The sequence below is a fragment of the Acanthopagrus latus genome, chromosome 24 (genome assembly GCF_904848185.1).
Source record: "Acanthopagrus latus isolate v.2019 chromosome 24, fAcaLat1.1, whole genome shotgun sequence".
NCBI lineage: Eukaryota > Metazoa > Chordata > Actinopteri > Spariformes > Sparidae > Acanthopagrus > Acanthopagrus latus.
Genome location: NC_051062.1, coordinates 10830214 through 10848704, shown reverse-complemented (window position 1 = coordinate 10848704; position 18491 = coordinate 10830214). Strand labels below are relative to the sequence as shown.

The 18491-nt window shown below is 44.7% G+C and overlaps 1 protein-coding gene and 1 long non-coding RNA gene across 2 annotated transcripts; both read left to right on the top strand.

Annotated features, from left to right (window-relative positions):
* Nucleotides 1–103: 103 nt before the first annotated feature.
* LOC119015520 lies at nt 104–7389 on the top strand. The gene is made up of 3 exons (XR_005073374.1): nt 104–250; nt 853–1152; nt 6279–7389. It is a non-coding gene; the product is annotated as an uncharacterized LOC119015520 (long non-coding RNA).
* A 7982-nt stretch (nt 7390–15371) lies between these two features.
* Nucleotides 15372–18089, top strand: pou3f3b (POU class 3 homeobox 3b). Its single transcript, XM_037091441.1, has 2 exons — nt 15372–17428; nt 17885–18089. The coding sequence occupies exons 1-2, from the start codon at nt 16217–16219 to the stop codon at nt 17981–17983; spliced, it is 1311 nt and encodes a 436-aa protein (XP_036947336.1). The 5' UTR covers nt 15372–16216; the 3' UTR covers nt 17984–18089.
* The last annotated feature ends 402 nt before the right edge of the window (nt 18090–18491 follow it).

Sequence of the window (18491 nt, the reverse complement as noted above, 5' to 3'; positions counted from 1 at the left end):
AGGACCAAACTTTGGTTGTGTGTGTGTGTGTGTGTGTGTGTGTGTGTGTGTGTGTGTGTGTGTGTGTGTGTGTGTGTGTGTGTGTGTGTGTGTGCGTGATGCCAGGGGACCGTGGATCTCCTGAAAGAGGAAGAGACAAAGAAAAACAGACATCAGAATCAGATGGGTGAACCCTTAAAAACAACAGTGTGTTCGAATATCGGCACGACAAAACACACAAAACCAGCAGAGGAAAGAGCACAATTTCCAGGTACTTGTACTCACACTCGCGTATTTCTGTTTGATGCGACTGTATGTATATACTCCACACGGTGGTTACAGTTATTCTGTCAGCTAAGTTATGTTAAAATCAAGTTTTTACACACACAACATGCAATAATCCTGTAAAATACGATGCATTGTTGTTTAAACCAAACTCCAGTCAAAAAAATGCTGAAATAAGCTCCACCTCATCCAAAATACAGTAGTTGTTGTTGTTAAACTCCACATATACATATACACATATATTTGATTATGTTAGTTACTAGTTACCTTGAAGACTACCGATTACTGCATCAGAGCCAAAGTTGCAGAATGTTTTAGAATTATTGTATGATTTCAGATCAACTGACCAAAAATATTTTAAGATCATATTTACCTTTGACTTGTAGTTTAAACAGTATCTTTACTTTAAATAAGTATGACCTATGACTTGTAACAACATTAACTACTTTGCAGGTGAAAGAAAACATTGGTAAAGTCCAACTGCATGATGAGTCTTCTCTTTTGGATTATTTATGTGACTCAGCATAGATTTTACACATTTCTGTTATGATGAAGTACATTCAACATGCTTTTTGTTTTCTTTTACAGCCTTTTATCGAAGCTTACGTTGACCTAAAGAGAGTCTCCGCTCGGCTCTGATTGCTGCATTCAGAGAGCAGACGGACTGTTAATCAAGCCGACTGCAAACACCTGAGTGTGTTTGTGCCGGCCCTGATGAAGGGCTTCTGTTGGACAAGGTAATGTTGCTCTATAGAAATTAATTTACCACCTGGTTTCTGTACAGTGTGCAGCTCTTTTTGGCTATTTTTACACTCAACAACCCAACAGTCCACCCGAGTGAAATCAGCTCCACGTCGACCGCTTTGACCGCAACAATCTCCACGTCTGGTGAGTTTGAAAGAAGCCGTTCCTCCTGCGTGTTTTTACTCTTCCAACTTTGTATTTTGTGCATCGTAAAAGTAAAAACTGTGGTGTAAAAGTCATGAGCAGGCTTTATTATGAGACACCCAGATAAGATCAGCAAACACAACTCTTCCACATCGCTGCTGTGACACTTTCATATGGTTTGCATGAGGCTCAATGCGTCCCAAAAAGAAAAAAGAAAAACAGATTTGTGCAAACATTTGTGGACGTCCGCCGCCTATCGTGGGTTCATGAAAGCTTTTCCACTTGCCGGTCCAAACGCTCCGAGTCTGGCAAGTCTTGACTGGGAACAGGATGTGTTTTCAGTTTGTTTGGAGAAAGCAGCAGCAGCAGAAGAAGAAGAAGAAGATGACGAGGAGGTCACTTAGCATAAGCAGTGCTAGCTGAGGGACAAAATCCACAGAAGAAACTCAAATGTCACAGAGATAGAATGTATGAAAAAAGAAAATAAAACAGTGCTGCCCACGCCGTCTGATTGGCAGCAGGTTTTTCTGGAAAGTGCAGCGTGCAGCGGCGAGCCACAGAGACGGTGACGCGTTTAGAGGATAACCAAACATGAAACTAATTGGCTTAAAGGGACAGTTCACCCCGAAATGAAAAATACATATTTTAACTAACAATTCATCTCAACAAGGAGGATGATAATAATGTTTGCATTCCGGAAAAACACTTGAAACTCTGGATTGTGACATTGACGTGAAACGCTTTAACATAGTAGCTATTTCATTTCAGTAATATCACCATGCAAAAGGAAACTCTAGATGGATAAAAAGCACGAAAGGTGAGAGGAAACATATATTTATGATTATGGGGGTAAACTGAACCAAACTATAACAGATTTTTTGTCCTTTTCACCTTCTTTTATGACATTTTCTGTACCAAGTTGGCGGCCGTGTTGCTGTTGGTGTCATATAGTGTGCCCTGTGTATTTTTACAACAAACTAACTTGCAAAGTTATCTTTTTAAATGTATGTACAGGATCTAAAGATTGTTCTGTCTTTCGCCTTCAATTACGTTGGAGAACAGGAAGGAGAGGGACTCTCTACACTTTATCTATATTCAGAAGCTGATTCACAACCCTACAACCATACCTTTAAAGGAAAACTTCACCCCAAAATCAAAAATACACACATTCCCTCTCATCTATAGTGCTTTTTATCCATCTCGATTGTTTTTAGTGATCCCAGCAGAGTTAAAACACAAATCTGCCTTCAGCAGGAGCATCGACGGCTGCTGCCTAACCTTGAGATCAGCTGTTCCCTCAAACATTTTGCACTCACACTTCAGAATATGGATCACAGCTCTGACACAGACTCCTGTGGGTGCAGCTTCTTCCTCTCTGGAAGACGACTCAAAGACACGCAGTCAGATTACGTAACGCGGTGTCACTCAGAGTTCCAGCCAGGAAAAAATGTAGGCTAAACAAGAGTTTCTGTGACACCGACGACGTATTGAGACGTGCGTGAGTCATTGTTGGGGTGGTGATGGGATGGGAGGGGGGCGGATTTGTGTTTGTGGACTGCTAATCCGAAAGGTCTACGACAAACACGGCGGCGCACACCGGGGAGGACTGAATTTAAAACACCCCTCGCTCGCCAACCACAGGCGTAACCGCTGAGAATTGGCCATGCTTTGCTAAGCTTTCGTCTCACACCTACAATATGAAGGTTATACAGTCTGAGAACAAGACGGCGGCGAGGAGAGAGAGCGGCGCGCTGCATGTAATTTCATTTTACATGACACCCTGCATTATCTCAAGTTCAGTCATACAAAGGAGGCGTCCCCTGCGGAAGACCTTGATTTGGAGGTTGGGGGAACATAATACGAGCTTTTCAGTCTTTTTGACAATGCAGACGTGAGCGGTGATGCTGTTTGAGGCGATATATATTAATACCAGCATGTGTTGCCGCCATATGCCGCGTTGGGGGGAAAAAAGTAGCGAGAAAAAAAAAATGTGTTTTGTCCCAAATTGACGACACATGACGCCCGAAATGTGGCACTACCTTTTTCAGGCAGCGTGAAAGAAAAAAAAAATCTCCAAAAAAAAAAAAAAAAATGTGAAAACTATTTATATCAAATCCCCGAGAAGGACGGATTTAATGTGATCCTGCTCGGCTGAAAACAAATCCTGGTGTTGCTTTTCTTTTTTTTCCCTTCTTCTTCTTTTCTTTTTTTTTTTTTTTGCTCGCCAAAAACACGCAACGCACGGACTCGAGCATCACTTCCTGGAATGACGAACTTGACAGTGCCACGACCAAGAAACCTCCCCGTCCAACAAAAAAAAAAAAAAGCCGAGAGGGATATTTGACTTGACAGTCCATGCTGAGGCAATTTTCCAACACGGTTCAACAACAAAGTTTCTATTGTGCTCCGGTCTGTGCTGCATTGTTTAACTCTCCTCCGTCTAATCCTCATTTATACGAGCTAAAGACCCTCCTTCAAAGAGTAAGAAAAAAAAAAAAAAGCCAAAGACAGAGCGGAGAGGTATAGAGTCCTGTGACGTGTACGCCGTTTCCCACTATAAGGCCTGCTGGTGACTAACGTGTGCAGGGTGTGAGCTCAGAGGGCTCGGCGGCCAGCGTGCGATCCCCTCAAAGCCGCTTTTGTGATGCTGGCTGGCTTGAACGCTCACGCCAGGGCCTGGAAGAAGAAAGAGGGAAGGAGGGAGGAGATGTGGTGGAGGGTGGAGGGTGGTGGTGGAGGGGGAACGGGGCTAGCAGCAGCAGCAGCAGCAGCAGCAGCAGCTCTGTGAAGCAGGGAAGAGAGAGCGTGTCTGTAAGTGTGGCCAATCAAACATAGCATAGAGGCTTTCGCAGTTGTCACACGTCCAGGGATCACGTCCGCCGCCTCGACGAGAGGACTGTAAAGTCTGAGGAGCGAGAAGGTCAGGGAGGAATAAGTTCATGCCGGAGCGGAGGCAAAACTGCAATTTTTTTAAGTTTAAAAAGAAGCAATAAATTCACAGACTAATGAGAAGGGCTGGTGGATTCGCAGATCAAAAAACACGAGCGCAGTTCGAGTCTTTGACACTCATCAACAAAAAAAAAAAAACGTAATGGTTTCAAAGCTCACCGGGCTAATTTAGCAAAGAGATGTTAGCTGGTGTTTCTCAAGAAATTAAAGGATAAGTTCACCCCGATGTGAATGTTCAGTCATTATATCCTCAGGTAAAGTCAGGTGAAGATTCGTAAGCCCGCAAAACTCTTCCAGAGCTTCACAGCAAAACACCGTCGAAACAACCAAATAAAGAAGCTTGTCTGGCTGAATCTGAGTCTCCAGAAGCCCCGATGTCCCAGATTAAGACGTTATTTCCTCCCTTAGACTCGCGGTCGAGCTGATGCACCAACTTCAGACGGAGTGCGTGCCAAGGCTCTCGAGGCTTTTAACTTGAAAATGAAGTGTTTTGGAACCTAAAGGCTTTCGTAGACTTGGATTACACTGTTAAAAAGGACGTGAATGAAGTGAAAAGACGTTATTTACATCATCACTGTAGCAACGTCGTTAAAAACTTTAGCAAGCTCCGTCAAGGGTGGAAATATCAGTCGGTCATTTGACCAAGTAAAGAAAAGGCAGAATTTTCATTATTTGGACCAACTGCTCCTTTAATAATAATATTACTATCAGCTGCCTCTTATTTGTACAGCATTTTTCAGAACTAAATTACAAATTGCTCAACAGAGGAGCCGACAAAACACACATGCCAAAACACTGAAACACAGAGAGAAACGATGACCCACATAACTACAAAAGAGTTCAAAAGAGACGGGGCTACAAAAGAGACCACGTTAAAAAAGCGAGACATGGAAGTTCAGAAACGAAAAGTTGTTTTTAACAGATATTAAAAAAAGTCACTGGGGCAGCAGTTGGAGTTCTCCGCCAAGTCTATTAAAGGAAAAAAACTTTCTAGCGGAGTTGAGTTGAGTGCATGAGAGGGTGTGGACACAAAAGCTCAGAGATGTATGTGAAAGTCAAAAAAAAAGTCAACCTCAAAGCCCCTGAAAATATAGATCTCATAAGTGTTATGTAAAGTCACATATGCATGTTGAGATGCCACTTTGTGACCTCCAGCGAGAGGATTAGCGATTTAGTTGTACTCGATGTCCGTCACCGCGTCAGCTTCCAACCTATCTCGTTTGGAAAAAGTCATAAAATTGAAAGTAGTTTTCACAGCCTGAGGAAAGAAGCTGCCCTGCAGTCTGGTGGTACGGCATTAAAACAAAGTAGTGTTGCAGTTATTGATCTAACAAGGTCGCAGGTATCCAAACAAAAGTAGCGTTACAAATGGGTTCCTTCAAAACAAACGTATGCACTAGCCAGGACGCGGTTGGCCGTCGTACTGCTTTTGTCCACAGGGGTCGCCAGAATCAACCAATTAAAGTAACGTGTCGCTGCTTTAAACACTCAGAATCGAAGCCAAGCGAACAAGAAAACCTTCTTAGTAACTGTCATTTATTAAGAATTTGACGCTCATCTGGATTACCGTCATCAGATCTTCCTTCAAAAAATACTCTTTAAATACTATGTGACATCATCGAGCCCTGCCCACTTCAAACCAGTAAAAAGAACGCCAGAAATATAAAACTTGAATACAGTTACATAACAATAACAATGAAATGTCAAGTTTAGCTAATATTTGTGTGTCCATGTGGGATGGGATTAATAAACAATAAGAAGCTGATTGAGAAAACAGCTTTTCGGGGCCTTTAACTCCGGACCAGAGGACGACGAGGGCTTGATTATCGGTAGACGTGGGCACAAATCTGTCGGTGCTTCAGCCTAAAATCAACCGGAAGCTGACGCAAAGTGGCTGAAAGCAAAGAGTGATGTGTCATTGCATTGGTTACATTTACATGTTATTATGTGGTAACATTCCTCAATCACTGACTCCTACTGAAGGAGCTGAAGTTCAGCATATAGAGGCATAATGGGCTCTTACAACCATGGCTGCCCATGCTAAATACCTTCCAACATGGCCGACAGAGGGTGAACCGCATCACCTTGACGCCCTCTGTTGCAGTTGCATGTTTGTAGCTTCTAGTTTAGCCAATCTGTGTGTGTGTGTGTGTGTGTGTGTGTGTGTGTGTGTGCAGGAGCTGTAAGCTGAGGGAGGGGAAGAGGCAGAGTCATTTGGAGGAAGATGTATGTAAACCCATTTCCAAACAAATGGGCCTGACTGCACGGCAACAGGGAGAGGTGCCATAAGCGTCCGGCGTGCATAATGCCCGCATGAATCAAGACTTCCCCGGCTGCCGAACGTGACCACACAGGCATCGCGTATGAATAGCACATGTCACCCGCGGCCGCATATCATCAACAAACAGTGGGGCGACCCCAACAGCAAAAAGGCCCCCGTTCGGAAGTTAGAGCCACTGATCATTATTATAGACGCCTCGGAGCGGCTGCTAGCTAGCCACGCTCAGTCAGTCGTACATGTTTATTCAGCATGTGTGATGGAGACGCTGTATAATACATGCAAAACCTACACAACACAGCGCATGGGGTCTTAAAGTGCGGCCCGGGGTCAAACAGGGGCCCCGTGGAGGATTTTAAAGGACCATACGAATAAGCTTGAGAGTGTTTATCCCCTTTACAAATTCACATACTTCAGTTTTTTACGTGTATTTTCTAAAAGTGGCAAGCAGCCATTGATTTCTATTCATTTTTATTTAATATGAAGGCCACATTTGTTTCAAAGCGCACTTTTGAAACAGAAATATTGCAAGTCATGCAAGTTCTCAATGCCTCTCCCCTACTTTTTAATGCAGCCGTTGATTTCCATTCATTTCTTTGCTCTCTGAAGAGCAATTAGTAAAACTCAGTTAGCACTCTGTCACAGTGATCATTTTCTTGACTTTGCACAGGCAAAAAACAGCAAAATTATCCTAAAGTGTTTATAAAACATGATGTTAACATGGTGTTAACGCATGCAAAAACTAAAAATGTCATAAAACAGTCGTCTGTTTTGAGGATAAAACAATGTTTCTCCATCATTTGCAGGCAGCCATTGATTTCCATTCATTTCTGTGTTTTATGAGTTTACGTCTCTTTACGTTCACGTCCTTTACGTCCTCCTCCGTCCTGCCTGCACCGGTCCCCTCAGAGCTCTAGATTTTCTGCTCATTTGCTGAGCATCACGCATCATCAGACGGACGAACAGTTTGTGCGTCACACCTGCACCTCGACACCCGTGTGTACTGTACACACACACACACACACACACACATGGCTGGATAAACTTGGCAGCTTTGCATACAGAACTACTGTGTACACACTCACAGAGATGCTATAGAAGCCAGAATGTGGAAATATTCCTACACATGTCGGGAGCACCAGGCAGGGCAGGCTGCCTTTTACCCCGAGAGGCCTGGCTGTGAGTCAGGGCCCCGCCAGCCACCTTCATACCCCCCCCCCCCCCCCCCCCGAGCACACATGGCAGCGAGGGACGCATGTTTGTGGTGTGTTTAGGATCATGTGTGTGCTCTCCAACGAGAGGCCATTATTTATCCCTGATTGGGACGCAGGCAGCAGCAGTGGCGGTGGATGTGGAGGTGGAGGTGGCTGAATTTGCGTTACAACGCAGCGGCCATAAAGACGGAGGGACGACATTTCCTCCCCATTTCCCTCATGAATATCAAAGACGGAGGCGGCAGCACCACAACACATAAGGAAAAATTACAGCCCTATTATTTTATTTGCATTACCTGTAATGGGAAGCATATTGGGGCGGTGTATTTATGGCCTTATCAGGAGCGGCTCGGCTGTAAACATTTGCTGATTTATTACTCGCGCAGGCTTTTTTACCCAAACATCGCAACGTAATTACTGAGCAAATAGTGCAAAGACGGTATCAGGCCTTTTTTTTGGGGGGGGTGTTGTTTTTAGTCTTTGCGATGGATTGACCGGACTTAGCGAAGAGAGAAAAAGGGCCCAGGCGCCTGTTCCAAATGCTGCTGGCTCGGACCCAGACATGCCTATATCGCCTCGCCGGGGAATCAGAGAGCGGCTGTTGTTTGTACAGCTCTATATCCAGAGTCGCTCCTATCGGGGATGTGGTTAGTGTTGTTTTTTTCTCTACCTGAGCGCCCCGCTTCCATCCAATTATGTTGTTTGTCTTTCTCAAAAGGCCTCAATACCACTAGCTTTGCCTTCCCCCCCCCCCCTTTCCACACACACACACACACACCTCTCTCCGCAAAGTTAGATAGAACTAGATCCATTAAGTTGGCGAAATGAGCAAAAAAAAAAAAAAAAAGGGTTACCCTAGATGCGCCCTGTTCTTCTGTTATCCAATTTTACTGGGATTTGGAGTGATTTGCGCCCGGCTCCCCGAGGGAAATAAATACTTTGATTAATGTAATCCTGGGCAGGGAGGTGCCACGTAACCCCCCCCCCACGCCCTCCCTCCTGTATCCTGAGGGAACGCCACTGTTTAACAAACAAAAACAACCACAAAAAAAAAAAAAAGAAAGCGCAGGAGAGACACGCACAGTGGCTGCAAACCAGCCGGCGCACTTCTATAGATTTTTTCCCGCGGATTTAGTTGATTTATTAATTACTCTGCTTAATAACACAATATCAGTCTTGATTAGCATGTGTAATACAGTCTAATAGAATAGAAAAATACCAGCGTGGCCGTCGACTGATTTGCATACACAATAACGCGGCTGGTTTTTTGTTTTGATGCTTCTGGAGGAGGAGGTGGAGGAGGAGGTGGAGGAGGAGGAGGGTGTTTGGTTTAGGCGTGTGTGTCCATGCTGATGTGTTGAACATCTGTATGTATGGGTGTGTGTGAGTTACAGAGAGAGAGAGAGAGAGGGGAGGGGGAAGGGGGGAGGCTGAGTGACAGACAAAGCACCCAAACACACACACACACACACACACACACACACACACACACACACACACAGACACACACACACCTCCTCTGACTCAGAAAGCTGCACTTCATCTTATCTTCTGCCCCCCTCACACCATCTCCACCCTCCTCCTCCTCACCAGCCGGCAACAGTGGCCTTAAATATTATTATTATTATTATTATTATTATTATTATCATCGAGGTGTGTGTTGGTGCAACTTTTGACCTTTTTATTCTCAAATTAATTCTCACGAAAAAACAAAGTCCACAAAATTCCCAATCAGCTCCTCCTGAATAAAAACTCAATTAATCCCTCCGACTAATTGAAACACTTGCTGAAATGTTTTTTTTTTCTTTTTTTTAAAAAAATAATCTAATTTAATCATTTAATTCAACCGCGAAACACGAAAGAAATTACTGATAAAAATTAAAAGCCACACAACACATCCTCTTATTTATTTATTTATTTATTTATTTTTAAATTTAGGCCCTCTTTATTGATCCACAATCCATAAAATCAACCCCCAAACCCTTAAACGTGCCTCCACACTGGCCTTTTTATTAATAGAATATTAATAAAGAGCCTCTGTCTCGTTTGAATGGGTTAAGAGAGGGAAAGAGAGAGAAGAGGAAAAAAACCCATTCATGTCCTGGAAATTGAAGGCATGTTTAATGCTCACTCTGATACCCAGTGTGGCCCATTTAATTAACGGTATAGCAGCTACATTATCATTAAGTGCTGCAAGTTGGATTCGGGCTTTAAATCAACGTTTGGGCCTCGTGACGTGAGACGCACTCAACGTATGTCGTCTCGGATTAGTGACTGGACCAAAACATAAAAAGAAGGAGGAAGAAGAAGGAGGAGGAGGAGGAGGAGGAGGAGGAAATAAATTATGTCGCCCATAGGCAACTTAAGTAGGCCGTAATTAAAAAAACGGCAGGAATTGCGTCAATTTAATCTGAATATTGCCACCGAGGAAGGAAGGAGGTGGAAAGGTGGAGGGTGCAGTGAACGCACCTTCTTCTTTGAGGGGGCTGACATAAATCTGTCCGTCAGGTGTCGTAAATTAATGAGGGATGGAGAGAGACGAGAGGAGAGGAGATGGGCTGATTTCTGCTCCCGTCAGACGCTTTAATTCCACCTCAAACGTGATTATATTCATATTTTAACATGTTTTTTTTATATTTAAAGCAAAATGAAATAGACGCTCCCTCCCCACAGATATATATATATTCTTGACTGACAGCCTCCTCCTGCTTTTAAAGACTTCTACTGATGCTTTGGTCGTGTCAGACTAATTCCTGGATCCTCAAAATTGCTGAAGTCGCTGGTCAGGTGTTGGCGTTTTCAGGACCCGTCTAATCCCTGGTTTATTTGCATACTTCACCAGGGGGGCTGTCAGCGCAGATCGATACAAACTGGTGTTGTCGAGTAGGAATAATAATCTGTGTGGAATAAAATCCGGTGTGGTGTGTTTGAGAGAATTAGATAATTAAATTAAAGTTGGTTTTTAATTGCCTTTGGGATTGAGGGGAATATCCAATAAATAGACGGGGCCGGGATTTTAGTTGTTTTGCAAAATAAAAATGGGAGGAAGGGATTATTATTATTATTATTATTATTATTATTATTATTATTATTATTATTATCATCATTATAATTTATTAAACACGTGCTGCCTCAAGTGTGTGTGTGTGTGTGTGTGTGTGTGTGTGTGTGTGTGTGTGTGTGACCTCGGTGATATCTTAATTGCCAATCATGTCGACAACCATAAAAAAAACACCGAAACAAATATAGATACATGTGCATGAATCAATGACTTCCGGAATCAGATCACCAAAATAAAATGTGTTGAATAAAAAAACGAGATATAATAAATTTAAATAATTAATGCAAAAGAAATGAGTCAGTTTGGGACAGAAGATTGGCAGTTTTCGGGGTGGGGGGGGTTAAACCGGACGTGGTTGCATCATGAGTGAGCGCGACACCTGGCGGCAGTTAGCGCGCGATTTCCTTTTTTTATATATAATTATTTTTTTATGTATGATCAATCACTCAAAGGTCTGTTTCACCTCACGCGACAGCTGTGGTCAGAAATAGCGGATTACTTGGAGGAAGCTGTTTGAAAGGTCATGAGAAGTGGATTTAGGGGTTATTTTTAAACATCGCGATAACTTGCCAGGTCATTTAAAAAAGTCATGATTTGCCTCATTAAACCATAAACAGCAGAATTTATTAAAAATCCAGTTTGTTTGTCAGGAGTGTTGTATGAACGCAGCACCCTCAGCTGACAGAAAAAAATCATCATAATTTGGGCACAAATGCGTAAAAGAAACGCACCGAAACGAGATTACCGTCGTTACAGTAACGCGTTACCCGCCAGTCCCGGTGCTCTCCAGCCCCGCTGCTGCTCCGCTGGCCCCGGGGACAGCGAGCCCTCTTTTCATCTCGACTCCAGTGCACAAACATACAGCTTAATGCGACTAGTGTTCCCCCCTTTCATGGGGCTCACCATGGCTACCGAGCGCGGGGCTCAGCAATGCGCGCACCCACCCCTCCCTCCCTCCCTCCCGCAAACCCCCGCACCCCCCCACCACCACCCTGCATCAATGAAGGAGACCGAGCTAACCCGTGAGAACAGAAACTATCACCGGATAAATTAAAAAAAACGATTAAAAAAAAAAGTTGTGACAGCGATAAAGAACTGCGGGCTGCCAGATATTGTTGGTCTTCTTTGGTGACTTTCGGTGACGCGTCCGCCCCCGAAACAGCGAAGAAAAAGAAAAAAAAACACCAACATCTCACATCGTGTCCGTCTTGACGCTTAAACTTTAAACAAACTTCTCCGGATCGATTCCTATTAAATGATTTTTCATATTGCCTACGCGTTCCCTCTGGAGGATTCAAACCGAGGGGTCTCTCTCTCTCTCTCTCTCTCTCTCTCTCTCTCTCTCTCTCTCTCTCTCACTCACACTCTCTTTCTCACTCCCTCTCTCTCTCACTCTCTCTCCCTGCTTAAAATGTGATTGATTGCACTTTTCTCCGGTGGACATTCACTACAAAACACCACAGCTTATCCATCTGCCTGCTATTTATGTACAAAAAAGGGAGCAAAGGAGGCGAGAAGGAAAGAGAAGGCGACCAGCGCCGCGCGTATTGATTTTTACGCATCCGTGCGTAAAAGAAAAAAGGCGAAAAGGAAAACCGCGTTGGTTTTTCTGTTTTATTCTGATTTTTGAAGTCAGAGAGTGATCGACACGGATCCGGGTTGAAATTTTAAAAACGAGTCTGAGAGGGGGGGGGGGGCAAGAGGAGGTTTTAGGATTTGAACTCCAAACATTCCTCGAGAAAAAGGAAGAAAAAAAAATATCCGCACATAGGCTACATGATTGTTGACTTACCTTGTGTCCGAGAGGAAAGGAGAGGAAGAAGGAAAAAAACGTAGGGGGTGAAGAGAAAAAAAAGAAGAAAAGAACAGCTTCACATTGTTCACATCGGAGCCTGTAAACGGTGATATCTCCCCTCTTCCTTCCCTATACGACTCGCTGCTCCCTAAGATTTTCTTTCCTCTGCCTCAACTGAGCAGGAGCACTCCTCGGCTCCCGCTATTATTTTCACTAAAATATATGAAAATTTATGCAAATGAAAATCAGCACTAACTGTTCGTCTCTTGTTATACTTGGGGATGATTTTTTTTCCTCCTCCTCTCCCCCCTTTCTTTCCTTCTTTCTTTTTCTTTCCTTCTTTCTTTTTTTTCTTCTTCTTCTTCTTCTTCTTGCATACAGAATAAATGAAGTCCCCCAGCAGGGAACTTGGGGACCTTTTTTTTTATTATTATCATTATTATAATAAGCAAATAAATAATAAACACATCATATATCAGAGAGGAGGGTTTTATTTTTTTCTGCTGGGGGATTTCTGCTGCATGTCTTTGACTCTTCTTTACATTATGTTCTGTGTTTTTTATTATTTCGCTCCCTGGTTTTCAGGGGTTATCGTGCGCCCTCTGCTCGGGTGTCCGCCTCAGACGCCCTTTCAGAAGCGCGCACTGGCGGATTGAACAGCGGTAATTTAGAGCCAAATCCTCACTGTATATTAATGAATAGAGGGGAGAGGGGAGGCAGGGGGGTGCTGGGGGAATGGGTAAGGGTAAGGAAGGGGAGGGAGGTGGTGCACATGGTTCTGGCCCCTAGCCTGCCTATTCAATGTAAACAAATCCACGAGGCTCCCTCAGTTTTGAGCCCGGTCCAAATTGAATCTACTGGGATGAGAAGAAGGAAGAGGAGGAGGAGGGAGGAAGGAGGTGTACACAGATACTCCACTGCCTCATATTTGACTTCAAATCCCAAATCTTTTTTTTTCTTTTTATTTGAGGAGCTTGACACGACATGGAGGTCCGACCTCAACACAAGATATGTTTAATCCAGGCAGATAGTCCGAGCCAGGGTGGACTGACTGAGCGCATTTGCAGGAAATGTCACGTGCTTCTCGTGACTTTGTGCACCAAATCCTAAAGGTTAGAGACCTCAGAGTGCAGACTGTCACCGAGGAGTCCACGCAGTTCTCGCCAAACGTCACCAACAAATGAAAGTGCAGGTTGACATTTTGGACATTTTCGTGACTTTTGTAGACGAATCTGAAAAGTTGTATTTCGTATATTTCGTCCTCGTGTCTTGGTGGGGGCGTCAACACATGACTGCAGTGGGATCCATACCTGGACCCATTAAAGGTGCATTATGTAGTTTTTGCAGAAGATCTTCATCGACTGATTTTTTTAAAAAATTATTATTAATTTTTACGCCCTGATACACAAACTCTCTTCGTTTTTGCGACCAAATAAACCAAATTAACAAACCGACCATGAAGTACAACACAGTTTTGCTTTGCTTCTTTGCGGCGGACCCCGCCACCTTTTGATCCAACAGTGTTTGTAGTGTCCAAAACAACATGACGCTCCTTTAATCCAGTCCGAAAATCAATCGTGTGTATGCGCACGAATGTCACCTTTTTTTCGTGACTTTATTTTTTAAAAAAAGAAGCAAATGAATGACTTTGTGCATGAATCTTAATGTTTGTACTCCGACCTCACTGACCACCTGCACGGGCCGCAGCACCCTCACATGGAGATCCGGGCGCAGAGGGATCAGAGTCTGGCCTTCACCCTGCAGCTCTCTCTTCCCACCGCAACCTGTGCGGCTGCACCCTGTGTGCGTTTCTTCTTCTGTGGGCCAAAACCACGTCACGATGAACACCTTTATGCGCGCATGAACAATTAACCTCGAGCTGATGAGACGCTAATGTGACCACAGGACGTCAGGTTAATATCACAAGATGAAACAGTGAGGGTTTATTATTATTATTATTATTATTATTATTATTATTATTATTATTATTATTATTATTATTATTATTATTCACTGAGTGAGTCTTACCTGCATTTGGCCCCCAGAGGGATTTGAACCCTGGTCGATCTTCTACTATGACACACTCAGGTCAGGTGAGGAGATAATTATAACAATAAACCTTTTTACATAAAACACGCTTAATCCAGTCAGAACCTCTGACCCGTCCCCTGGGATGGAGGCAGCTCTTCTTTTTTTTTTAATAAAGCCAGAAGGTGTTGTGTGTAGAAAGACGTGCACATTCGAACGAATCGTCAAATCCTTAAACGTCACATGACTGAAGGAGGAGGACAGAGTTTCTAGAACATTCAGGGGCAGGTTTTGAAATGTTGTGATACACTTTTGGGGCGAATTGTGGAGTTTTTTTCGTGACTTTGCAATAGAAAAAATCGTGCAGATGTACATGAATCCTAAACGTTACCTTATTTGAAGTCAATTAGAGCTGATATTACGCATTTATATCCAAATGTCTACTTTAAAACAGGTGTTTTATATATAAATAGAAGGATGGGGTGCGTGTTTAAGCTTTTCTGGGTGAGAGGGAGAGTTTATGATCCATAACCCTGAGTGTTCGCAGTTTATTTACCCTGTTGTCTACTTATACCTCAGTACTATTTACTACCAAGTTGTGTTGTGCCCCGTTTTTTGTTTTTTTGTTTTTTTTTTCGGTTTGGACTGCAATTAAAAAGCAGCCAATCGGAACAGCCCGGAAGGAGGGTTCTCGCGCAGCCGCCCCGGAGCGAGAGCTCGGCGGAGCCCTGCCACTCACACCTCGGAGTGGCCAATCAGCGCGGACGCACGGGGGTAAACATCCGCGCGTCGTCGTCAGGCGGAGGGGAGAAGGGAGGGGAGGGGATGGGGGGGTGACGTGGGCGGGACTACGAGGGCCTGTCAGGGAGAGAGAGAGAGAGAGAGGGAGAGACAGAGAGATATAGAGAGAGAGGTGGAGAGAGAGAACAAGCGAATGAGAGGAGAGGCTCGCAGGCAGCAGCAGCCGCGCAGTTACGCTGGGATTCTACTTCAACGGGAGTTTGTGGTTTGGCAGGTTTATATACATCAAAACAGAACAAAGAGAGGCTCTACAGTGCTATAAAAGAAGAGAGAGAAAAGAATAAAGCGAGGGAGAAATCTCTGCGACTGAATTACAAAAGAGCCGAGGACACTCCGCTAATGTTGTTTCTCATCCAGAGGGGACATAAACCGGGACTTTGTGGAGAATCTTTCTGCGAGGCTTTTTTTTTCCTCCTTTTTTTTTCTTCCTCTTATTGTTTTTTTTTTTTTTTTTTTCCTTCTTTTTTCCCTCCGCGAGAGCCAAAAGTTTGTTTTGGGACGACGCGTCTTTCTTCATCCTCCTCTTTTTTTTTTTTTTTTTTTTTTTTTTTGGGTTTTAATTTCATCCCGGCGTAAAAGTTTGCGAGCGGGACTGCACATGGTTTCAAAGGGCTTCTGAGGAGAACCGTTGGATTTTTTTATTTTTATTTTATTCTAATGTTGTGCTCCTGCTGCTCGGCGCGGTGCATCACGCCGAAGGTAGAAATGGTGTGAACGCACGCGGATTTTACTCCGTTTTTCGTCGATGGTGTTCACCCCCCAACAACAACAACAAAAAAAGAGAAGCTCCCCATACTTTTTAAAGTTTGAATAATTCATGAGATACAATTTGCCTGCTCGAAAGAAGTGACTGTAAGAAGAAGAAGGAGAAGAAGAGGGAGAAGAAGAGGAAGAAGGGAGGGGGGTTATCCACAAACATATTCATAAGGGTTGACGGAATGGCCACCGCGGCTTCCAATCCTTATCTGGCCAGCAATAGCATCTTATCGTCCGGCTCCATCGTGCACTCTGACTCCGGAGGTGGTGGCATGCAGCCGGGCAGTGCTGCGGTGACTTCGGGGTCTGGAGGCTACAGGGGGGACCCCTCGGTCAAGATGGTACAGAGTGACTTTATGCAGGGCGCGATGGCAGCGAGCAACGGGGGACACATGCTGAGCCATGCCCACCAGTGGGTGACGTCCCTCCCGCACGCCGCGGCGGCCGCAGCAGCAGCCGCGGTGGCCGCAGCTGAAGCCGGATCGCCGTGGTCGTCGAGCCCCGTCGGGATGACGGGCAGCCCGCAGCAGCAGGACGTGAAAAACTCCGGCAGAGACGATCTGCACACGGGCACCGCGCTGCACCACAGGCCGCCTCATTTAGCCCCACATCAGACTCACGCCGGGGCTTGGGGGAGCACGACGGCGGCGCACATTAACTCCATTTCCGGGGGACAGCAGCAGCAGCAGTCGCTCATCTACTCGCAGCCCGGTGGCTTCACTGTGAACGGGATGCTGAGTCCCGGCAGCCAGAGCCTGGTGCACCCGGGCTTGGTGAGGGGGGACACCCCGGATCTGGACCACGGCAGCCACCATCACCACCATCACCACCAGCATCCGCATCACCAGCACCACGGCGGCGTCAACAGCCACGACCCGCACTCGGACGACGACACGCCGACCTCGGACGACCTGGAGCAGTTCGCCAAGCAGTTCAAGCAGCGGAGGATCAAACTGGGCTTTACGCAGGCGGACGTCGGCTTGGCGCTGGGCACCCTGTACGGGAACGTTTTCTCGCAGACGACCATCTGCAGATTCGAAGCTCTGCAGCTGAGCTTCAAGAACATGTGCAAGCTGAAGCCTTTGTTAAACAAGTGGCTGGAGGAGGCCGACTCGTCCACCGGCAGCCCCACCAGCATCGACAAGATCGCGGCGCAGGGGAGGAAGCGAAAGAAGCGCACGTCCATCGAGGTGAGCGTCAAGGGGGCTCTGGAGAGCCACTTCCTAAAATGCCCCAAACCCTCGGCGCAGGAGATCACCTCCCTGGCGGACAACTTGCAGCTGGAGAAAGAGGTGGTTAGAGTGTGGTTTTGCAATAGGAGACAGAAGGAAAAGCGGATGACGCCCCCAGGAGTGGCACAGACGCCGGAGGATGTGTACTCTCAGGTCGGCAATGTGAGTGCAGAAACACCGCCCCCCTCCATGGACTGCAAACGAATGTTCAGTGAAACATAGACAGAAAAAAAAACAACAACAAACAGCACAGCAGAAATATTTTATATGAAATTAAAACTGATTAAAACGCAAAAAAACAACAACAACAAACACACAGACTATCTCCAGGATAGACATTTTTTGATACTGTGATTGTGAGGGAATATGAATGAGACTGCAAAAAAAAAGAAAAGAAAAAATGTGTTATCTATTTTTCACCCACAAACAGAGAAAGAGAGAGAAACCTTTTCCCCCCTCCATCACCTTTTTCCTCCCCCCCTTCAGAAACAACACAGAAAAACAAAAACAACAACAACAAAAAAAACCTACTTCTTCTTCTTTTTCTTCTTCTTCTTCTTCCATCCAGGGCCCTAACAAGAAAATGTCTAAAAGGTTCCTTCTGCTTTTTTCTTTCAGGGGCATTTTTTAGTAGATTACTTAAAAGATGCAAGTGAGGCGAGCGACCAGAGGGTGACAACCACAAGTTCATTCCACCAGGTAATTTTGGCGCATTAAAAACACACCAAGAAGGGGGGGAACAAGACAAAACAAACAAAAAAAAACCCAAGTATTGTTTTGAATTTTTTATTTTTTGAAAACATTTTTCCTTCCTCTCCCGCAACCCACCTTCCACATGATAAAAAAAAAAATTCTCTCCCCCTCCACCACCACCACCTTTTTTTTTTTTTTTTTTTTTTTTTTTTTTGCATTATCCTGTGTTTTGAATTGAGGAAAACAAAGGAGCAAAGGCATTTTGTATATTAAGACATGGGGACTGAACCGCCTTTTTCTCCCCCCCCCCCCTTTCAAAATAAGAGAGGAGGATTGGGAGGGAGGGGGGGAATAAAACTGCAACAAATAAGAGTGACATCCACGACGCTTCCATCATGATTTCCACTGCTATTTTTTTATTTTTCTCCCCCTGGAAGATGGACTGCATGGTTTTTATTCACACACACACGCACACACACACACACACACACTGAGAGAGAGAAAGAAAGAAAGAAAACGGAGGATTTACGTT